General features: G+C 49.7%; 9 protein-coding genes across 9 annotated transcripts; 4 read left to right on the top strand and 5 right to left on the bottom strand.

Moving 5' to 3' along the window:
• Positions 1-102: 102 nt before the first annotated feature.
• K460DRAFT_364403 (thioredoxin-like protein) lies at positions 103-1,367 on the top strand. Its single transcript, XM_040933004.1, has 4 exons — positions 103-205; positions 359-390; positions 450-989; positions 1,188-1,367. The coding sequence occupies exons 1-4, from the start codon at positions 195-197 to the stop codon at positions 1,262-1,264; spliced, it is 660 nt and encodes a 219-aa protein (XP_040790979.1). The 5' UTR covers positions 103-194; the 3' UTR covers positions 1,265-1,367.
• A 204-nt stretch (positions 1,368-1,571) lies between these two features.
• On the top strand, positions 1,572-3,361 carry K460DRAFT_308666 (glycoside hydrolase family 5 protein). The gene is made up of 3 exons (XM_040930108.1): positions 1,572-1,839; positions 1,893-2,947; positions 2,998-3,361. The coding sequence occupies exons 1-3, from the start codon at positions 1,689-1,691 to the stop codon at positions 3,259-3,261; spliced, it is 1,470 nt and encodes a 489-aa protein (XP_040790978.1). The 5' UTR covers positions 1,572-1,688; the 3' UTR covers positions 3,262-3,361.
• A 324-nt stretch (positions 3,362-3,685) lies between these two features.
• Positions 3,686-5,252, bottom strand: K460DRAFT_277734 (MFS general substrate transporter; the record flags this gene model as incomplete). Its single annotated transcript, XM_040928200.1, has 2 exons — positions 3,686-4,861; positions 4,917-5,252. 2 exons carry the CDS (start codon positions 5,250-5,252, stop codon positions 3,686-3,688), a joined length of 1,512 nt encoding a protein of 503 aa, XP_040790977.1.
• A 2,361-nt stretch (positions 5,253-7,613) lies between these two features.
• On the bottom strand, positions 7,614-9,146 carry K460DRAFT_403697 (Dit2 protein; the record flags this gene model as incomplete). The annotated part of the gene is made up of 1 exon (XM_040936659.1): positions 7,614-9,146. One exon carries the CDS (start codon positions 9,144-9,146, stop codon positions 7,614-7,616), a length of 1,533 nt encoding a protein of 510 aa, XP_040790976.1.
• Positions 9,147-10,078: 932 nt separating this feature from the next.
• K460DRAFT_240249 (uncharacterized protein) lies at positions 10,079-11,736 on the top strand (the record flags this gene model as incomplete). Its single annotated transcript, XM_040927313.1, has 2 exons — positions 10,079-10,868; positions 10,922-11,736. Coding segments are annotated over 2 exons (1,605 nt in total), but the record flags the coding sequence as incomplete, so codon positions are not given.
• A 1,153-nt stretch (positions 11,737-12,889) lies between these two features.
• On the top strand, positions 12,890-13,501 carry K460DRAFT_427526 (Tctr2 protein; the record flags this gene model as incomplete). Its single annotated transcript, XM_040938273.1, has 3 exons — positions 12,890-12,920; positions 13,057-13,169; positions 13,208-13,501. 3 exons carry the CDS (start codon positions 12,890-12,892, stop codon positions 13,487-13,489), a joined length of 426 nt encoding a protein of 141 aa, XP_040790974.1. The 3' UTR covers positions 13,490-13,501.
• A 2,031-nt stretch (positions 13,502-15,532) lies between these two features.
• K460DRAFT_277822 (uncharacterized protein) lies at positions 15,533-17,288 on the bottom strand (the record flags this gene model as incomplete). Its single annotated transcript, XM_040928207.1, has 2 exons — positions 15,533-16,850; positions 16,915-17,288. The coding sequence occupies 2 exons, from the start codon at positions 17,286-17,288 to the stop codon at positions 15,533-15,535; spliced, it is 1,692 nt and encodes a 563-aa protein (XP_040790973.1).
• A 487-nt stretch (positions 17,289-17,775) lies between these two features.
• Positions 17,776-19,838, bottom strand: K460DRAFT_403694 (endosomal integral membrane protein; the record flags this gene model as incomplete). Its single annotated transcript, XM_040936658.1, has 3 exons — positions 17,776-17,843; positions 17,906-18,679; positions 18,737-19,838. 3 exons carry the CDS (start codon positions 19,836-19,838, stop codon positions 17,776-17,778), a joined length of 1,944 nt encoding a protein of 647 aa, XP_040790972.1.
• A 538-nt stretch (positions 19,839-20,376) lies between these two features.
• On the bottom strand, positions 20,377-21,660 carry K460DRAFT_364398 (EF-hand). Its single transcript, XM_040933003.1, has 3 exons — positions 21,100-21,660; positions 20,749-21,044; positions 20,377-20,698 (listed from the first exon to the last, which is right to left on the bottom strand). Exons 1-3 carry the CDS (start codon positions 21,545-21,547, stop codon positions 20,519-20,521), a joined length of 924 nt encoding a protein of 307 aa, XP_040790971.1. The 5' UTR covers positions 21,548-21,660; the 3' UTR covers positions 20,377-20,518.
• Between the last annotated feature and the right edge of the window lie 176 nt (positions 21,661-21,836).

Below are 21,836 nucleotides of genomic sequence, written 5' to 3'. Positions count from 1 at the left end.
GGAAGTTGGAAGGGGCGAGCTTCCGTACTTCCTCAGAGCTAATTTGTCAGCAACTCTCGCCATATAAAGAAACCTTGCCTTCAACTGACGGGCAAGAGAGATACCATATCCAGTTCCACCAAAGGACATCACACGGGCCAAGGTATATCACCTGAAACATCTTCATCGTGGCGTTCAAAGCAACCCTTCGCAAAATGACAAACTTGTAAGTACAGCTTGACAGCAAAGTTATGTTGGGTGCCTTCGAAGTCCGTATACCGCTATTCTACCAAATTATATGGGGCACTCTTGATGTACCCCAGCCCATAGCCCCCCCTTCACATCCCTTGATGAAAACGCTGACGGAACGGATTTTCAGTAACCTCAGCGTCACCTCAGATACAGTGTGTCGTAAGTGCTTCATGCTCGAAGAATCTCCACTATGCACAGTCGAACTAATACCATGCCAGCATGGTGCTACGTCGGCAAGAAGCGCCTGGAGAAGGGCATCGCAGCCTACAAGGAGAGACACCCGAACTCCAACGATACGTTCTCTATCAACTGGTTTCCTTTTTACTTAAATCCAGATGCGCCGAAAAGTGCCGACAAGCAGCAAATGTACGAGTCCAGATGGGGTAAAGAGCGAACACTCATAATGCAGGAGAGAATGTCGCAGACCGGCGAAGCTGAAGGGATTCACTTCAAGTATGGCGGCAAGACTGGCAACACGCGTGATTCGCATCGCCTTGTCCAGCTTGGAAAGACGAAGGGATCTCAGGTCCAGACCCGCGTCATTGAAGAGCTCTTTGCCGCTTACTTCGAAAATGAGAAAGACATTACGAGCCAGCCGACCTTAATCGAGGCAGGTGTGAAGGCAGGGCTAGAAGAGAAAGAGGTCAAGGATTGGCTAGAAGGTGGAAAGGGAGGGGCCGAGGTCGATAAGGAGGTGCAGAATGCGCGCAAACAGAACATCAGCGGAGTGCCAAATTACAGGATCAATGATCGGTTCGGTAAGTAAGGTCGCGGCACAAACAGGTAATGTCTTAGGTACTCTTAGAGCATTCAGCGTACTTTCCCACAACATGTGTTGTGTTGAGAACGCCAGTCGAAGTGTTCTACGAGTCCTAGGACATAGACTGCTATGTATTGTCATCCCTCCTGGCCTCTTAAACAGTTGGCGTATTTTTACTGACTACTACCACCTTCAGAAATCGGTGGCGCACAGGAGCCGGCCGCCTTTGTGCAGCTATTTGAGCGGTTGAAGAAAGAGGAGGGTAGTGCTTAAGAGACGAGATACAGAGGCTAATATTGTAAACCTAGAACTTTAGTGATGATAGCATGTTTCACAATTAAGGTTTTACTGGTTGTCAGTCACTTCTGACCTGCGTTATGTATTACTGCTCGCTCGCCAAAAACCCGAAACGATCTCTACTGTGACGCGGCTCTCGGGCCACTGAACGTGGATCACCCTAATCCACGTCAGGTTTTCCGCAGAAACCGATTTACCCCACATTGAGGGACTCCGCTTCGCCTAATATAGTAGGTCGGGACATTCTTTACCCGCCATGATGTCAACAATCGGCCGTTCTTACCAATATCGGACCGCACCCTCGGGGTTGATATAAAAGGTCCGACGTGATACCTCAGAGTCATTTGCTGATTTCTACCACAGCCCGATCTAGATTCACGAATGAGACACGACGACAAAGATGAGGGCAGCCGTACAGTTACTTTTGGCTTCGCTGGCAGCAGGCACCGCTGTGCCACGAGGTAGAAAGAGCCACGCCATCGATAAAGATGACTTTGTGTATGTCGATGGGCTGAGGCTGTATGATTCGAAGGGTTTGCACTACCTCACTGGTAATGCACAATCATTCATCCATCAAGAATGACTCAAACTAATATGAAACTAGGCATCAATTACTGGGCTTGTATGAACCTAGCAGCTAGTTCCTCTTCTGGGGGAAACCACTCACGCTTAATCACTGAGCTCGATCAGATGGCTGGCAAAGGTATCAACCACCTTCGCATCATGGCGTCCTCAGAGGGAGCCCCCACACCTCAACCATTCAGAATGAACCCACCTCTTCTAGAGGCACCAGGACATTACAATGAGCCTGTGTTCAAGGGACTAGACATCTGCCTCGCTGAGATGTCGAAGCGCGGGATGCGAGCTACTATGACACTGGGTAACGAATGGCAATGGAGCGGTGGGTTTGCACAGTTCGTGTCGTGGGCAACGAACGACACCCAAATACCTTATCCTTCTTCCTGGAACCTTACTGCACCACCTCAACGCAACACTCCCGGTACAGGGTGGGGCAACTACACGACCGAGGGAATAGACGCTGTACCATACGACAAGTTCACGCATTTTGCGAACAGAATCTACAGCAATGATCAAGCGGAGAAATGGTACAAAAACCACATCAAGACTGTAATGAGCCGGCGGAACACTGTAAATGGTCGGCTGTACACTGAAGATCCGACTATTATGACGTGGCAGCTTGCAAACGAGCCCCAAGCCTCAGATCCTCGCGATGCAACTAACCACTTTGGCCTTGATCCAAATCCAAATGACCTTCTATTCCCATGGGTAGATCGCATCTCGTCGTTTATACGCTCACTGGCGCCAAAACAGCTCATTAGCGTTGGCCTTGAAAGTAAGCAAGGTGAATATTACTTCAAGAAAGTGCACAACTTCTCTACCGTAGACTATGCAACGACGCATTGCTGGGTCCAAAATTGGGGCATTTACAACATGTACGACTCTAGTGAGGCGAACTTGAAGGCAGCGCAAGATTTTGCAAAGAACTTCATGCGGAATACAAGTCGGTGGGCAGTTGATATTGGAAAGCCCGTTTTTCTCGAAGAATTTGGTATGGCGAGAGATAACTGGGAGAACAAGAACAAGGAGTATCCGTATCTCAGCAGTGCATCGACGTCCCACAAAGACGCGTACTTCAAGGTAAGCCTCCATTAGCAAACCTTAGTATACAGCTACTTATATACATACAGACGATCATCGGTACAGTAATGAACGACTTCCGCAACGGAGGAGCTTACATTGGTACTTCGCCATGGGCATACGGCGGAATATATCGTCCTGAGACGCAGCACGTTAATGAGTTCGGTATGGTATGGGCCGGCGATCCGCCACACGAGAGTCCAGGGTGGTACGATTTGTATGATATCGACCAAGCGATGGACATCGTTTCAAAACAGCAAAGGATTATTGCGAAGTGGATCAAGGAGCATGGGAAAAACAGCACAGGCTATTGAGAACCCAGAAGAAAGTTGTAATATAGGTGCTTATTAGTTCATTGGCATATTGCAGAGCGGTGCTAAATGAACGCTTTAAATATGACTTAGCAGCATGCCGAACAAGCACTGCATCATTGGTTTTGAGTGTGATCAATCTAGACTTTGGTATCGGCCCGTTCATGGACTAGTGCGCAAGAGGTAGGTCGAATATGCATCCTCAACTTTCACAACATCACAAGCCATTCAACTTGTCGTACATCCGTCGCACATGGCTTGATGTGGTTCGATTCAATTTACATGTCGTTAGTGTGCGAGGCAAGTTGTAAATGCGAGATGGCCGCCAACGCCGCGCTATGCATAAAAACAAATATTTTGATTGTGGCCTCAGCCGTGAGGACCTTCAGCCTAGAGCCGAAACTTGCAGTCAGCCAGCCACTTCGGTCTACTTGTTCAGCTGCTGCTCTCGCTTCAGTGCCTCACGGAACTTCGCTCCTCGGATCATGATCAGGATGATGCCTGGAATGCAGATGAGGTCAAGGATACCGAGGCCGGTAAAGGCCCAGCCCCAACCCATCCCATCGAGGATGCTGCCCATAATAGCGGCACAAATTGCTGCAGAGACATTACGAAGAAACCCTCCTAGAGCGACCAAGCTGGCAGTCTGGGCCGGGTCGCACTCAGTTTGGAAGGACGTGCTGGTAACGAAGACCACAGAAACACCAGCCGCTGCAACAGCGGCGGCGAAGAGGCCTGCTGCTGGATGCACGCGATTCTGTGTGAACCATCCAAACATGATCTTTCCCGCAGCGGCAATGATGAATCCGGGAATCTGAATTGCGATTCTTCGCTCGGGTGCGACTTTGCCATCGGGGCTGTCTGTTATAGCCTTCTTCCGCATGTAATCAGACATGCGACCGACGAAGACTGAACTGATGAACATGGCCATACCAGGGCAGAGGAACCCGTAACCGACTTTCGCGGTAGTCCAGTTGTAACCTTCGATCCATATCGTAGGAAATGATATATACATCCCGTACAGACCGGCAAACTGGAAAGCACCATTGAATGAGACGATCAGGTGAGGAGGGTACTTGAGAAGATGTATGAATTTGCGGAACGACGGTCGAGGAGCCTTAGGGACTTTTGAGTCTGTGCATGGCTTGGTTCGAAACTTGGGAATCGAGAACCAGGGCTGGTGTGCAAGAGCAGTGCCATTTCCGACGAGCGATCGCAGAGTCTCTGGCATGCAGAAAACAATGGCGAAGTAGACAGGAAGACTAGTGAGCGAGAGGAAACCGAAGACCCATCTCCATCTCGACTCAGTTGCAAATTGACCGCCGATGAGTGGTCCAAGAATAGGACCAAGTTGAGGACCCATGAGGAACCAAGCCAATGCAGATGCACGGCTCGCAGGCTCTGTAATATCAGCTACTGTACCTGCTCCGACGGAGAACACAATGCATGAACCGAAAGCCTGGAAGATACGGAGAAAGTACAACCAGACAATATGTGGCGGAAGCAGAGCAAGCAGAGAGTTTGCAATCAAGAAGCTCCCAAGACCGAACATATAAACAGTCTTACGTCCTCCAATGTCAGAAGCCGCTGCACCAAAGAGAGGCTACATAATGTAAGCATTGCGAACCGCACCTGCCATGTAGTCTTGAGATACGTACTGCAATAGCAAACACGACCATGTACATGGACACAGTTCCATTTACTGCAGTTTCTGAGGTACTGAAGATCTTCTGGAACAGCTTAAGAGATGGGAGGTAAACTGCTCCGCATAATGGACCAAAAAACCCCGCAGCTGTAACGACAGCGAGAATGAAACGCTTACGATCAATCGAAAAGGCCGAATAATCAGGAGGCGGTGGTGGATGCGCAGCACTGTTGGCCAATGATTGTTCTGCTTCGTCGAGGAAGGGTGGTAAGGGATAGTCGTCGCTGTCAATACTTCCACGACACGGGTCGTAGTGATGCGCTTTCTCGAAGTCGATAGGGGAACGCATGCTGAAGGATAATGCTCGAGATGAGCTACGATGGACTCTGTGATTGAAGTATATGGATGGCAGCTTCAGCACTGCCTATTTATCGGAGCGTCCTACATGCCAACCATGCGCAGTACCACACAAATAAAGCCTTTGTTCTAGATACTGAGCTGTGCCATCGATACCCATGTCAGACTCGCTTCTTCCTACTCGTCCAGCCAGTGGGCGCCGACATGATGAGTTATTTCCATCCCGACTGCGGTTGGAGCGGAGTCAAGGAGAAGCTTAGACGGCGCCCTTGTGCACCTCAGCCAGCCCCCCTCTCTTTTAGGACCACGTTTAGTGATCCACCAGCACGGTATTGATGATAACACGCTTTCTCTACACGTGGAACAATGGACGCAAAATGCTGGATCATGACCTCTTATCGTTACCGTTGGGAGTAGTTGCGTATCTTCGACCTCAACGCTTCTTGTACGTTTGCTTATGCCTCTTTACGACCCGCTGCAACTATTTTACCCATCTTCGACCCGGAATACACGTTGATCATGCTGTTAACGAGAGAGGGGGATTCGCGTGCCTGTCTCCTTCAGCGCAGGATGCAAGTTCGTGCGCAACAAAGCAACTTTTAATACACAAAACGGGTTTATTTTGCTAGCGCCCGTACGACACCGCATCACCGATCGAAGCTTGGCTGGAGAAGATGTGAGGCTGAACCCTATTAGCGCGGCATTAGCGGCACCACTTTGCCAGCACTGACTAGGTCACCATTCGCCAACACTTTGGTGCATCGTTGCATCCCTTGCCAGTCTATCCCAAGCCGATTTGATGGTGAGAATTCTAATCCTTGTATGGTTTACCGTTGCAAATTCTGGCGTCATACAGTACGAGCACCCTTACTCGAGCACCCTTACTCAAGCCCCTTTTCTCACGTACCGAGCAACTGAGGCCTGGCTTGTTGGCATATTTTCTGTGAGCACTAGCCAGTATATCGGTTCCTGGTTTAGTACATGCAGGACCTTCGAACTTCGAGAACAGTCGCACATGCACGAGTTCTTAGCATCACTGAGAATAATATGGTGGCTTATATTGACGAATATGCAACTTGAAGTCGTGCTTCAACAAGCGACGAGGATCCTCGAACAGCTAGTAAACGGGCAGGACATGGAGCCGATCAACTCGTTCTTCTTCTCATCTCAAGTCAAGCCTAAGATAGGTACTACTATCATTTGATGTACGATCTTTTCGCATCCTTAGCTTCGACAAGGTTATCTTTTGCGGCTCGTACAAATGACTAGCATTTTATAGAGTTTTATATGGACAACAAGATGGGGTATCACAAAAAATAGACACAGAGTACAAACCGGTAAATCCCCTCTACCAGTAGACTCTAGTATTCATCGGAGTATTATTTTCATAACTAACTACCACCGCAAGACTGAGGCACTGGTATTAATGCATCTCATCTGATCATATAACACGTTCAAAGTTTATAGACAATGAATTCAGCGGACTTGACATCACGGCCACTTCGCATCCTGGAGATGAGAGCGAACTTTTACCGACAGAGAGCTATCACGTTGTCTAGTACATGCAGCATCTATTAGCAAGCTTAGGAAACTAAACGCACACTCGATTTTCAAAGAAGCAAACTCGCGTATTGCGTTCCTGATTGTGGCGTGCTAGAGAGACATCTATTCTTCGCAGTACCAGATTCAAACTCCTCTCACACGTGTACCCCTCTTCCGTCTCAACAGGCTAACAAATTTAGGATTTGGTTGCTCTAATTTCACGTATGTAAGATACAATTATTTCGTATCTAGAGAAGTCATAAATATGAAATCTAAAATACCGTAAAGCCGACTAGCGCATGTTACATTCACTACATTGAGAGTAATTTCTGGCGTACCAGTTTCTAATATACATACCCGCCTGTCTAGTCTCTACTGTGACGCTTCGAGGTACTGCTTCATCCTCGAAGTCACCCATAAATACCCTTGTCGTATCCTGGCCACCTGATTTGCATCGGTAGCCTTTACCGTTGGTGTTTGCAAGAAAACAGTCTCGAGGACGGGGGAAGACGAGCATTAATGTAGTCAATACGATAGTACATCGCTGGAATAGTGAAACCACAAATTCAGAATGTCGGGTATTAAAAGTAATATACTCTCAAATTATGGTATCTTCTTTAAAAAAAAACCCTTCCCCCCAATATTACAGCAATGCGCAGATGATCTACCTTCATTCATCACTGTTTTTAGGCGCTGCTAAGCCACCCCGAACGCAATCACTATGCAATATCGTAGTGAACGCATGACCTCCTTCTATCGTACTTTGCTTGTCCCACCAGCGTCAATCTATGCCTACACTCCGTTTGCGAGGCTATGGTGTCTTCTCGGAGATAGCGTTGATCGATTCGAATTTCAGCTTGAGACCCCTCGGGTATAGTGGGCCAGCAGGCGTCATGCGGCCGTCCCAGGTTTCGTCCACCCTCCACTTGCATCCGCGCACCAACTCAACAACTGTGATACGCAGCTGTTGCATGGCAAACTTCTGGCCCAAGCACGCTCGCCTTCCACCATGGAAACTAATGAATGATCCCTTTGAGTTAGCGCGACGGTAGAGGTGGTTGATCTCATCATTTGTGATTCCCCAGCGCGAGGGTTTGAAGGTCTCAGCATCAGCGCCCCAGAACTCGATGTCACGGTTTGTGGAGTATGCATTGTAGCCCATGTAGACGCCTACAGGAACGGGGATCTTGTTACCGAGAATAACAGGGGCTGTGGTTCGACGGTTGATGAGCTGCGAGATCGGCGGAAACATGCGAATTGACTCGTATAGGACTGAGGTAAGAAAAGGCAGATCGTGAAGATCAGCATATTTTGGCTCGTAGTCGGCTGGAGCGTTGGCGGGGAAGAGTGTTTGAACTTCCTTGCGGATAGCTTCCTGAACCTCAATGTGGGCACCAAGGAGATACATGAGTGACATGAGTACGAGCTGAGGATTCTCGTGGCCGGCGAGGAAAGTGCTGACCAGATTATCGTCAAGAGCCTTGTCGGTAAGCAAGCCTTCACGGTGCGAGCCGATCAATCTGCAAGCGACGTTCCTGTTGTCATTTTCATTACAGACGTGCTGAAGGTGGCCCTTGGTGATGGCGGTGCGGAGTGTACTGCGGAACTGCTTGTTGAGCACGCGACCGAGTTTCCTAATCTTGAAGGGTAGGTAGTCGAGGAAGGGGAAGTTCATGAAAACTGGCTGGAAGATGATGGGCTTGATCTTCATCTGAACTGTGTGAAGTGGGGCGTCCATCTGCTGTAGTGTCTCGAAGCTGGAGCTGTACAAAACCTCGGAGAGATTCGCGAGCGCGTAGCGATGGAGTGGGGTGTAAATTGGGATACCATTGCCGGCAGCTTTCTTCGAGTCGCCCAAAAACATGCCCCTCAGGATCCTCGAGTTTTTCCATATCTGCTCTGAAGCCTGGTCAGCTTGCAGGGCTGGCTTGATGATACCCTGGTACAGCCTCCACTTCTCGCCATGGGCGCTGATGATGTTCTCGCCCGTATACTCAGCGAGCACACTGTGCGGGATCTTGACTTGGTTGCCAGACTTCGCATAGGTAGCTTCATGCTTGAACATCTCGGCGATATACGATGGCTTGGTCACCAGGATGTTCCATTGTCCGCCGAAGAATAGCTTGACTGCACCGTGCTTTGAGAGAGGCTCCTTCAGGTACTGGCGGTATAGCTCAGATTGATCAACATCTTTGAAGAGGGGTAGAAGGCCATAATAGAACGGGATAGTTGGAATATTCTTAGGGAAGTTGCGAGGCGGAGTGAATAGGGCGACGAAAAAGGAGAAGACTGCGAAGAAGGACGCAAAGACGGCCACGAAGACCAACGAAAGGTAGGAGACCATGATGCTGAACGAACGTCGAATTGACGAATGCTGAGAAGAAAGCGCCTTCTGAGCTTATATGAAACTGGAGCGCTATGATAGGGTATCTCGACCCTACATTAGGGGCTGTACCCTCAAGCTAAAGTGAAGCCATCGAAAGGGAAATGGCTGGCACAAACACTCCTGTGGGACCAGCGTGCCTCTAACAGCCTTATGCGCCCACTTTTAGACAATAGACAGTGTCGAACGGTAACGTTCGGGGTTGTGGTAAAGAACCTGGCGGTTCGGACCAATCTATGGTTCGAGCTAACAGGGCCACGGAAGCTCCGACGCAAGATCATGCATGCCAAGCAGTGCATACTTTCTTGAGACGGCCCACGACCACCCAGCTGAAAAGTCATTGCAACACTGTGGCCCGCTGAATCCTACAGCATGCGTTTATGTCAGGCGGCTTACCACGATCCACGCTGGCCCCTGCTCTTTTTAGACCCAGTAACGTTGCTGCGGCTGCCAGGAAGTTACTTCAAGCGGACAGCAGCATGGCATGTTTCCCAGTGGAGGAGCACAACATTGAGAACCCCAGCACCGCCGCCCGACACGTTGAACACTGCATGTCCAATCGCGGTAGCTGACCAGGTCGTAGCGAGATGAAAGCCACCACAATTAGCCATGCTAGTCGGTGTGCCGACAGCCCACGACTCCATCCGCAGTTAGCTGGATGGCTGTGCATTGGCCGCAGAGAGCAGTAGCCTTTGTGATGTCTGAGACCAGACGCATTGAGTCTCTTCCATATATTAGATGCCGACGTGTTTGTCATGCAGTCCACCATTCAGCCCCTGCCGTCACTCACCAAGACTAGCATCTAGAGTTCATCTCTCTCAGTGCCGTTCCCTTTGTCTGCTCCATTGCATCTTCACTTTAGCGGATACCCCAATCCTCGTTACTCTTTCAAAATGCCTCCTCTTAACAAGGCCGTTTCCACATACCACTGCATCCAGGCCATGTACTGGAGGAATTCCCGCGGTGAGCTTCTGGCTGTCGAGGGCAGCAACTCCAAGTCACTACCAGAGATTTGGGCACAATTAAAAGACATTGTGTGCTCGACTGAAGGACTATGGACTTCGCTCCGGCTCCCTTCTGGCAAGCAGATCAAGACTCTTCACATCACAGCCGATATCCCCGCTCTTCTTAACATTCGCTCGAATTTCCCTCCATCTTTTCAGCACGAGGCAATCAACACTCAGGTGTCCGAGATTGAGCACGATAATGGCAAATTCCTGGGCTTATTGACCTCACGACCGAAGTCTGTCAAGGCCGATGGTTTCACCATCTGGGCAGAGCGCTTCGTCCTCCTAGAGACTGAGTTCCAGCCCTTCGCTCACATCTCGGCATCATCTACACCATGGGCAGCAAAGCACCGAGAGACATGCGCCACCATTGCCACCATCTTCGAGCGCACGCTCAAGAACGTCTCCAAGGATGACCAATGGCACGTTTGTGGTAAAGACGTCTTCCTGAACCGCATATATGGTTATGTCGACAAAAACCTTCCCATCCAGCTCGCCTTGCCTGCCTTCCCATGCAAGTCGCCCAACCCAAACAAGGTTGGCGGTATCATGCCGGATCTTGCAGAGCACATCGCCATGGACGTTCTCCATGACTTCGTTAAGGAGGTCAACACAGTTTACGAGCCTGGTGCGACTATGTGGGTCATCAATGATGGCCACGTTTTCTCCGATTGCAGTAAGCTCGATGCTGATCAGTGAAGATGGAGTAGGTGCTAACATTCGTGCTAGTCGGTGTTGACGATGAGATGATTGACACGTATGATGCCTGTATGGCTGCGATCTACAAAGAGCGATATCCTGAGACTGTTGGTCCCGTTCAGACCATCAAGTTCAAGGGGCTCAAGAACATATTCGCTGTCGACTCGGACGGCTTTCAAGGCCTGCAAAAACTGCTACTTAACTCGCACAAGATGCCACATGCAGTCAAGACTAAACTCACTGGTGAGGCTGAGCTATGCAGAAAGCTCATGCTAGGTATTGGCGGACCGGATCGCGCCTATATCCGCCAGCTGATAACAGAGCAAGAGCCTGATGCGCTTGGACTATATCGTGGTCAGACTCGCTTTATGCTTGAGGATCTTGCCGATATCCCTTCGGTCAAGTCTCTTAGCGGCAAGCAGAAGAAGAAGACTGCCGCTCTCGTTGCTGAGGAGATGATGTCCCGCAACCAAGCATACTCCAACTTGACTGAGCTTCTCCTTCCCAATTATGTGCGTCTCTCCATTCACGCCCATAATAACGCGGGCCCCAAATTCGCTATCCGTCTATTGCCCGCAAACATGGTCCGCGCCATCGACTGCCTGGAGTCCCGTCTGGGGCCCAACTCGGTTTACGAGTTCCAGCTTCCAACGCCCTGGCACAACTGCATGATCAAGGTTGAGGGCGATGAGTTCATGTACTTGGGTCGCGCCCAGATAGCAAGGAAAGCTTTGGAAAGCCCAGAATACGATGGCTCTTGGGTTGATGGTCCTAATGGCTCTTACTTCAGCCTAAAGCGCAAGTTGGCTTCTACAGCTAATGCTAATACACTTCCCAAGCTCCTCATTCCCGAGCCTACTCCAGTTACGACCGAGAGGGTCAGCATCTTCAACCAAAACAAGAAGAGCACAATTGTCATTGTCTCTCCCATCGCAGAAAAGAAGAAGCCCATCATCATCTGCTCGCCCGTTGTTGGCAAGAACAACCCAATCGTGGTTACATCTCCCACCGCGGAGGGCCATAGGCCTATTGTCATCTGCTCTCCCATTGGACGCAAGCAGGCAATGTTTTCGCCAATTGCAGATAAGGTCAGATCTCCCGTCGGTTCTCCTATTGTACGCAAGAAAACTTCTGTCGTTTGTTGCGACCCCGTTATGGAGGAAGGTGCTACCGTCACAATCTCCGCCATCGGGCCAAATCCTCTCAGGCGCCAGGACACCAACTTCGTCCGCTCTGCGGAGAAGAACAAGCTGCGCAAGCTTATTCCAGTTATCTCTTTGCTTCGTGCAATCCAGTCACAGCCTTAGATACTTGTTTGCTCCATTATCTTATGTCGGTCATTTTAGCGAGAGTGTTCTAACTCATGAGGTATGACCGGATTCTACACCTAAAATTAGATGTTGCCTTTTGACTTTTAGATTAGTGGAGGACTAATGCGGTATGTATCGGTTCGCCAACCAGACTGTAGGTCGCGCATCCTGACTTTGACTATTATATTACACTTTATACGATGAGCTGTTTTTGCTGAAAATGTGAAAATGTGTGCAAAATGGACCTACCGAATCTCCATTTTTCGCAAAGCTAACTTTCCCCTCCTCTATCCCGCTTCCGCTCCGGACCAATACTTTCTCTCCGTCGTGCAAGAATGTGCGCAATTCACTACAAACGACCGCAACCATATATGACTCCTATACCTTTATCGTACGTTCGCAACTCTTGGTAGCAGCCCTTGGCACATTTCATTTCTCATCGTTACTCGATACTCTTTTAGGCAGTAAGACGCTGCTGGGCTAATCATACAACAATATGCGATTTAAGTGAGGCTACATTTATGAATAGGTTTCTATCACACCATCTACCATAGGCTATCTGCAGATTGTATGGCACTTTTCCGCATTCAAAGTACCTTCACAGAACCAGCGATAGCTCAACTAGGGCGTAGGCGCTTTGCAAATCCTCTTCAAATGAGCAAGAGTGTCCTGGCTAACGTTTTGGTAGATGCTGTGGAATTGGTACACTGTTGATTCATGTAAGTTCTTGCAGCCGCTCTCGTTGGTATAGTGTAGCCAGCCTCGACAAGGACAAACCGGAGTCTGTCTTAAGTGCACCAGGTGGAGACCACCTCTGGAGGCTGGTTATTGATTCGAGACCACTGATTTGACCAGGTTTTATTGCTCGCTCGTGGCACATTACCTCTAAGGGGATGTTTACAGGTAACTATATCGGAGTCGTTCTCCTCGTCGTCTTTCTCAATACGATCGCTATATTGTCGCACAAGGTTACAATTCGCTCGTTTCAGCTGGTGTGACTGCGTAGTCCGCTTCTCCCGATAATGGTACAAGCAAAATCCCTCCCACTAACTCCTCCGTCGCCCGTGCCCCCGTCGCAGCATCGAACTTCCGTCCCAGTGTATTGCAACAAACTATCCGCGCACTCCTACACATGCTTCAGTTTGCTGTTGCTTACTTCGTCATGCTGCTCGCTTTATATTACAACGGGTACATCATAATCTGCATCTTCATCGGGGCCTATTTTGGATATTTCGTCTTCTGTTGGGAGAGCTTCAATGTGGGGCAGGGTGGAAAGGACCGTATGTAGGAGAATGTGACTGTTTTCTGTGGCTAGGAACGGTGGACCGACCGACCAAGAGACGGCTCTGTGCAGTGGCACGCTATAGGGAATTATGTTGGTTTCGTTTGATCTGATTGCGGAAGTGGTACTAAGACGTATGCAGTAGACATGGATGTTTTTTGTGAAAGTAACGTCAACACCAGCGAGAGCGGATCATACAACACAATAGGTGAAATCAGTATAAAACCGAAGTATAGGTGCTATACCTAGCACCTTCAATATAGTATTAAAAGAGAAAAGTTTACATAATAGCAGTGGATATAGGTATGTGATTGATTGTGATATCGTATACCACTGAGCTCCTTCACTTACGCATCGCCATCCCATAGTCATCTACCACCCAAGTGAGACGCCCTGGTCTCACGTGCTTGAAATGTGCCATTGCCATCATGAAATCATCTACAGTGCATCAGCTTCGCCCTCTAAACTAAGCGACGACGCATCACTCACCATGCTTGTGCCTCTAGGCAAATGTAGAGCTGAAGGCGAACGACTCATTTTCCCTGCATACAATTAGTACGAGCATAGAGAGAGTCATGGTGGAAGCGACGTACAGGGCAGCCATCGCAAGTACAGCTAGCGCCGCAGCTGCAGGATCCGGAAGCACAGCCGCAATTGCCCTTCATGTTGGTAATGGTGTGGATTGGTGGTTAAAGGGTTTGGTTAAAAGGATTCGAAAGTGGATTATTTTGTTCGTTGAAATGTGTTACTTGGTTGTTGATGGAATAGTGAGCAAAGGGACAATGCGAGGTCCTTTATAGACCACTCTGCGCGACTTGTGCGGTGCCTAGCCTTGCCTCTCCGCACAAGAAGCGCCGCAGACGTTTGCGATGGGGCAAAATCCTACTCTTGCAAAGGCTCGATCGACAGACCTGACAGCGCTCATATCTCCTACTTGGTCATTTTTCGCCTTTATGCCGTTAGCCTCATTTAATTACCCCTCTCATTGGCCTCTGTCGTTTCTGAGAGAATTGTGCGGTCGCTAGTGTCGGACCTGCGACACTTGTGCAGTGGTTGAACGGGTTCTAGCTGTTTTCTGTAAGGCTCGGGACTTGGTCGGCGTGGTAAAAGTGGGTTGAGCAGTTTGCGGACGGGTGCCAAGTCTATGGATGAACTCGGACCAAGGTAAACACGGGACGGAAGGCCACCCCGTCATTGATGGAATCTGCACGCCCATAGGAGAAAAGTTACGTGTGAGTGTATACACATTTCAGCATTGTATGCAAGGAGAGTAGGTTGAATCTGTCCGTCTCAGCGATAAGTGATCGAGTTACGTAGAGAAATAGGCATTGCAATCACGGTGAGCGATACTCTTATGCAACTATTTTAGTAGTAGAGTGAGCGAGTACTTATCATGATATACTAAACATGAAATTACCTTTCAAGTTAGATAAAATGGGGGCTCTGATAAATAATGTATCAAGTTTCGAGCTGCAGTCTATCCATATGAATGTGACAGCAGGATCTAAAGACGTTGTTGCCATCATTAGATCCCCTCGACAGCGATAGCCATAGAAACCGAAGATGCGTAGAATTGAATTTTGTTGAAGCCTTATCCTTCAATAAACCAGTCCTTCCGTAATTCGACGCGTCGAGTGGATCTCCACTAGTGGCTATCTTTAGCCCACCTTGTTGCCCCTTATCAGAACAACTCACAAATCGCCATTGAACTTTGTTGCTATTCAGGAGGAGCCGAAGTAACATAGTCATTGTCGTATGTCGACGCCTTCATCTTAGGTCCGGGATATTGCAGCAATTCATATACTTAAGTCTGACCACGAAATGAACGAGGAGAACCTCAGAGGGGATGGCAGATCGAAGTTCAATACAAGTATGAACAGAAGCAGAACGGAGGCGTTCGTATCTTGAAATTCTCCCGAAAGGGCAGGTGTAGCATGGATAGGTGCAACGTCATCTTCGTTCTGCATCCTCCTGTCGTAGTTTGCAAGTCAGAATATCAAGAAGCCAGTCTGCCCGCTATTGGATTTGGTGCATGTTCCGGTCTTCTTCTTACGACCCAGCCGGTCTAGCTCCTGAAAGCCTCACAACCTGTCCCTGTGCCTGACTTCCGCTATCTCTTTTCCACCCGAGCACATCATCACTGTTTTTCTCCTTGATCACCTGCCACGGCTGCGGAAACCCGTGTTTCAATGAACCGCCCGGTCGTCTCGCACCCGAAATAGCCAACTTCGCCGTCTTTGGGCTGATATATGCATTCAATAGACCTTGTGTAATCAGGCTTCCGCATATACATTCAATCTCGAGGGCGTCAATTTCGTGGTTGTACGGTTCGATCCGTTCCATCCCAGCAAAATCCGGGTCGATGTACGTGTCCCTGGTCGTTGATGTGTGGTCTTGAAATATGTGGCCAAAGTTGCGACGGCCAGGACCAAGGTCTTGGGCGGCCATTGCGGCGTTCTTGATCTTGGCACGGGCCTCAAGAAAGCGAAATATGCAAAGAACTGCAGTGAGATCAAGAACTGCGGCCGATTGAGCTGTCCCTCCCTGAGCTCCACCTAGCACAAACACTCTTCGAATAAGTGAACGCCACACAAGGACTTCGCAATAATTTCCGATCTGATAGAAGATGCGGTAGTGAAAAAGGAAGTCCGCGCTTGAGTGTGTCAAGTCAAGATTTGTGATGCGACGAAAGGTTTCGAGATCCCCTTTGCGAATAGCCTGTGTGATAGGAGTGAAAACTTCGCGAAAGCCACTGGCTTCTGGGCGATTGTAGACATGTTCGGTGGGGAACCGTCCAAGAATGACGTTGGCGGCAACCAGATAGACGAGGATTAAACGACGCTGCCTTATGAACTGGGGGAGACAGTCATCGTAAGCTTTTTGTAGCACTAGCTGTGCTGCGTAAAAGTCTGTATTGGCGAAGCGATAGCGTCCGAGGTAGTAGAGGTACGTGATGCGTTCTGCAGCTGGGTAGATATGTAGTGGTGGTGACGAATTCATTATGTTTCTGAAGATAGTCTCACAGCTTTCTGGTTTGTCGGCTTGAAAGAGGATCTTTAAACAGATGTTCGCCATCTTGTAGATTCCAATCTTTTTACCATCAGGCTTACCGTCTCGAATACCCCCAGGCACGGTATTTCGGTCATTCAGACAGATGATGAACGCCTGGCGAACGGTGTTGGCGGCCTTTTCTGGAAGCGACTCTCTTTTACCCTCGTCATCGACTGAATCAGCAATCAGGTGTTGAATGAGCTCAGGTTCCTTGTCAAGTCCCACGGCTATCCGCGCAAACGCTTTCGCATAGTTCATGATAGTCGGAAGCATCAATATGCCTTTGATAGGATGTTGTAGTGCACTGTTCGCTTGTCTAACCTGGGTCAGAATACGATGAACGGGAGTTTGATCTTGGGGTATACTAGCGGTGAACTCACTGCTGAAGGTCACTCAATAACTGAAAGAGCTGTACAAAGTTCGTTGGGTCCATATCTCGCAAAAAGGTCATCCACCTGACGAGAAAGGTGACCATGGCGCTCCATGATTGCACAGGTCTTCCTTCTTCATCTTGGGACTCATCTGTCTCGGTGACCACTCTCTTGATCAATTGCGCAAGCCGTTGCTCCGAGGCAGTGTCGTTTTCTGGATACTTTCGTTGCAATGATCCAATGAGCTCCTGGTGGTCTGGCGGAAAAGGTGGCTCTAAAAGTACGATCGCTTGCAGCTCATCGGCATTTCTGGCCTCGATAGCGGCATTGACCGCCGTGCACAAGCGCGTCTCCACATCGTTCTGGTTTTGAAAGAACGACATGGCTACAGGAGCCGTCGCTGATGACCGTGGTGGAGTCAGATTTGTTAGAGCTCTTTACGCGGTCAAAGCTAGGGTTCGCGTAGGGGCCCTAGCTCCCTCGCTTGCAACGCGTCTCATCAGATCCATGTTGGCCGTCCGCCGTCACAGCCAAATATCTACACAGTACGCTGTCACGCCTTCGCACCTAATATGCTACCTGGTGCCTTTCACATGCCAGCTCACATGGATGAAGTGAGTCGAAGTAGATGAAGATGATGGGTATCATTTGTGCAAGTGCCGAGCCATCACTTTCTTGCTCGTCATGTATCGACCTGACCTGCCATGTTGAACGCCTTGACGCCGCGCAAGTCTACGTATACAAATCATATGATACCGTTTTTGGTGTCTTCTCAAAAGCTTACAACAAACTCTTACAGAGAGGGGGGACCTCCCCACTCCGCCCGTTATGCCTTCAATTCCTCATAGAATTCTATCTCCAAATTGCAGCTCAGTCTACCTTGATTGACTTGTAAATCTTGAGCACAAAGAGCCAGCTTGCGAAGAAGCCAATCGTACCTATGCAAGTGTTAGTTGCTAATTTCGATCGATTTTCAAAGATGAAGACCAAGTTCGCTTACCAGTGAGCACGAAAACCAACGAACTCAGCAGCGCCGAGTATCCGAGATAAACCACTCCGCTTGTCCAGCTCAAAAAGCTCACGTCCTTGATCCAATACAGCAAACAGCTCGCAAACACATACGCCGCGCAGGCACCTGCCGTGAAGAAAGATCTCCATTGCCAGTGATAGTTCTCCGCACAAAGCAGGAAGTATATCATGAGCACGGTGACTGCTGCAGACGTAATGATCATCAGCCCAAAGCAAATGAAGAGGAAGCCAAACATATAGTACACTTTCGAGAACCAGATCGAGTTCATGATAAAGTAGAGTTCGACAAAGATGGCGCCAAAAGGTAGTACACCGGCTAGAGCCATAGAGGGAAGAGGCCGGAGATAGCCTCCTGCGGGCGGAATCTGCCGCGGAATCTGGTTTGTATGCACAGGTGCTTCGATGGCAGCTTGTTTGAACCCCAACCAGGACCCAGCAAAACTCAGAGGTACTGATATGACAAACCAAATAATCACTACAACAAGCATGGTGGTGAATGGAACAGCACCGGACGCGCCGCGACCCCAGACGAACAAGTTGAGGAGGAAAAAGGTGGTGAAGACGAGACCGGGTAGGGCGACGGGAGTGTAGAAGAAGCAGAGTTTCCAAGACTCGCCGTGGAAGGATTTGTACGTACGGGACGAGACGTAGCCGCCAATGGATCCGAAAAGGGTGTAGAAGATGATGATGACGGTTCCGAGAGCGCCGCGGTTGCTGGGGGAGAGGAAGCCCAGGAGTGCGAATGCTGCAAATACATGTTAGTTCAAATACCTCTGCTCCAAGACATGATTCGTAAACGTACCAATGGTCAGCGCAGTCATCGCGAATAGCTGAGCTCCATTGCCGACCAACACCGATAGGAATAGCGGGTTCTTTGGTGACCTGAACACATCCCCGTGGACCAGTTTCCAGCCCGAATCGTCTGCCACACCGTCCTCGACATCATCATGCTCTCCAAAGTCATCGAGCGCAAATTGGTCCAACCTATTGTATCTGGCGATGTCCTTCCTGAGCGTGCGCACCAAGATGGTGCTAACCATTCCAACGAGGAAGACGACTATAACCGCGGAATTGATGAGGGAGAACCAATGGATTTTGGGGTCGTAGACATGTAGGTACTTGTCCCACCGTGTCGCAAACGGCGTCGGACTGAGCCTCCAGTACACGCTGTACGTAAACGTCACCAAAGTCTCCACGTTCTCGTTTAGTATAACCGGTGTTGGTGTTTGCCCATCGCCACATTGCACCTTGCCATTGCCCAGCATTTTCGAGTCGCGCATCGAATAGGGATCCACGAGCACACCCACGACCCTATAGTTGTCCGGGCCCGCCTCATGGTAATCAATCACGATATCGTAGTGATTATTCAATGTCGGATTCTCCACATCCACCAACCCTAGCGCAAATCCAGGACTGTAAAACGGCTCGTCTGAGCTTGGATCCCTCAGTAGCTGTGCAGCTGGTAAGCCATCTATTAACCAGTTTAGGTCGTAGCCTTGGTATATTCTGCTGTTGACAAAGGTTGCATCCTCGGGCGCATATGGCGCCTCACACAACGCTTTACACGTCTCATTTACGCCCATTTTTAGCTCGAATGGGCTCGTTTGTATGCGATCACCGAACAATATGCTCCCTAAGCTCTCTCGGATGTATTTGGGGCCTTCTTTCGGTTGGCAGAAGTGGAATGGCGGATGATAGTAGTCGAAGGAGAATACGGAGCGTAGTTTGGGGTCATTTTGCGAGTCGGCGGGTGTGAGATGATTGACATATAGTGGTACTGCGTCTCCGGTCTTGTATGATGTAGGTGCGACACCCGGGAAGTAGAAGGCTGATACGGGCGATGGAGCCAGCGCCAGCAAGGAAGCAAGCACAGCACCGGATGTCGATATCTCGAGTCGCCGCATCCTGAAGACGTGTCCGCGGTCGTGAACAGGTGTGAAAAGGTATCGTCGGGGCGCTGCGGAGCGAAAGGGAGCGGTAGCTCAAGATTCTAGGCGGACTGCCGAGACGATGTTACAGTCCCCCGCGAAGCGTTGTCTAGTGGACGGGAATTGATGATTTCGATAGCTTAGTATCTTTGTGGGTTTGAATAGTCGGTACTGGTCAGCATGCGACGAGTCGGGCAATATGATAGCAAATGTGGTGTTGTTAGAAGCTACCTGTCCCTAAGCCCCAACCTTACCTCAAAGCCAAAGTACGCGTATGCCAAGCCGTAAGCCACTGTGTTCACTATTCAGGGTCCACTGCAATATCATGCCGACCATAATTCTGATTTCCTCACTCTACAAGTATCTAGTCTCGTGTACAACCCAGAAAAAAAGTGATCAGTTGCAGCCCGATTCTGAGAGCAAGTCTGCGAGCATGAATGTTGCAAAATTGGAATTGTTGCACCCTCCAAACCCATTGACTAATCATCCATCTTATATACATCAATCATGATGTCCCGTACGCCGTGGCGATGTCAAAGCTTCCTCCGCCACCCTACAGAAGTGGAACGAAAGCATGTCAGAAATTCCACAAATGCGCTGTTATCGAAAGCAAACAAAAAGGCACAAGAAAACGACACTGGGTATCGACCCCTAGTTTACACAAGTCCGTCATATAGGGAGAGTGCCGAAACAATGGTTTCGTCGCGCTTGGAGCCCTCCTTGAACTCGGCCATGTCCAAGCTGCCGTTCTCGTCCTTGTCCATCATCCGGAAGATCTTCTTAACGCGCTTCTCCGGGGTATCTTCGTCTTCGGGGAGCTTGACCATGGAACCAACCTGCATTTGTCAGCATACACCTTCAGCCCCACGCGTGGTGTCCTGCATACCATCTTGTAGATTGCTTCTACAATCGCGAGCATCTCCTCGTAACTGATTTTGCCGTCGCCGTCGATGTCATATAGCTGGAACGCCCAGTCAAGCTTGTCCTCCATCTTGCCCCTGCTCGTGACACTCAGGGCGCAAATAAACTCCTTGAAGTCGATTGTGCCAGACTTGTCCGCATCGAAAACGTTGAAGACGTAGTCTGCGAATGAGGACGGATCGCCAAAGGGGAAGAACTGCTTGTAGATTTTTTGGAACTCCTCCTTGGTGAGCATGCCCGATGGGCAGTCCTTCAAGAAGCCTGCTCGTGCTCAGCGATGGTCCAAGTGTAATTTTCGCCACGAGGCTATGCGCACCTTTGTACCATTGCTGCAGCTCCTTCTTGTCGAAGTGGGTTGCTTTTTGGAGGTCGGCGAGCTCCTGCTGGGAGAGCTTGCTTTGGCTATAATGTCGTATAATCAGCCTCGCATTCTCTAGTTCTAGGTGTTCCACATTGCTGCGCGATCCCAGCTCCTTCTCAAGCTCTCGGACGGCGTTGGCGAAGGCGACTCTCTGCATGGCCTGATAGTGGGCGTATCCGGGCTCGTCATGGCGGGGTACGTCAACGTTATGTCGGCGGGCAAAGTTGAGCGGCGCGTGTGCATGGGCGAGGAGAGGTATGTCTTGCGATCCGAGCGGTCTGTTGGGCAGCGCTTGTTCGCACTCGTCCTTGTGCTTGTCAAGTTGTGATTGCATGGTTGCGCGGTTTGCGGTCGAACGTGGGTTGTCGAGTTGAGGATATGAGCGCTTGACTGTAGAAGCCATGCAGAATGCTTGGCCGGTTGCTCGTCCTTCACAACATGGTTGATCATCTTCATGGTGAAGGGCGGGAGCGCTCCAGAGCTGAGGTGGTGGTGGTGGTGGCGGCGGCGGCCGTGATGGCCCTGGGGGGGGGGGATAGGAAGGGAGCACGAGAACTTACGATTTACCCATGACGACTGTCGAGAAGATGCAATCTCGAGGAGTGAAGAGGTTTACGAACGCGCAGCAGGAATAAGTGGAAAGAGATCGCGTAGGCAGTAGTGGTTGAGTAAGCGCAGCAGCAGAGCCCTGG

The sequence above is a fragment of the Cucurbitaria berberidis genome (genome assembly GCF_010015615.1).
Source record: "Cucurbitaria berberidis CBS 394.84 unplaced genomic scaffold K460scaffold_2, whole genome shotgun sequence".
In the NCBI taxonomy this organism is placed as follows: domain Eukaryota; kingdom Fungi; phylum Ascomycota; class Dothideomycetes; order Pleosporales; family Cucurbitariaceae; genus Cucurbitaria; species Cucurbitaria berberidis.
This window is presented reverse-complemented; position numbering and strand designations above follow the sequence as displayed.

Coding starts and splice junctions, on each gene's coding strand:
- K460DRAFT_364398 (XM_040933003.1), bottom strand. CDS start 21,547: ATGGCTTCTACAGTCAAGCGCTCATATCCTCAACTCGACAACCCACGT. Junction 21,045..21,099: donor GCTGCAGCAATGGTACAAAG/GTGCGCATAGCC, acceptor GAGCACGAGCAG/GCTTCTTGAAGGACTGCCCA. Junction 20,699..20,748: donor TAGAAGCAATCTACAAGATG/GTATGCAGGACA, acceptor TGACAAATGCAG/GTTGGTTCCATGGTCAAGCT.
- K460DRAFT_364403 (XM_040933004.1), top strand. Junction 391..449: donor CACCTCAGATACAGTGTGTC/GTAAGTGCTTCA, acceptor ATACCATGCCAG/CATGGTGCTACGTCGGCAAG. Junction 990..1,187: donor CAGGATCAATGATCGGTTCG/GTAAGTAAGGTC, acceptor TACCACCTTCAG/AAATCGGTGGCGCACAGGAG.
- K460DRAFT_308666 (XM_040930108.1), top strand. CDS start 1,689: ATGAGGGCAGCCGTACAGTTACTTTTGGCTTCGCTGGCAGCAGGCACC. Junction 1,840..1,892: donor GGGTTTGCACTACCTCACTG/GTAATGCACAAT, acceptor ATATGAAACTAG/GCATCAATTACTGGGCTTGT. Junction 2,948..2,997: donor ACAAAGACGCGTACTTCAAG/GTAAGCCTCCAT, acceptor ATATACATACAG/ACGATCATCGGTACAGTAAT.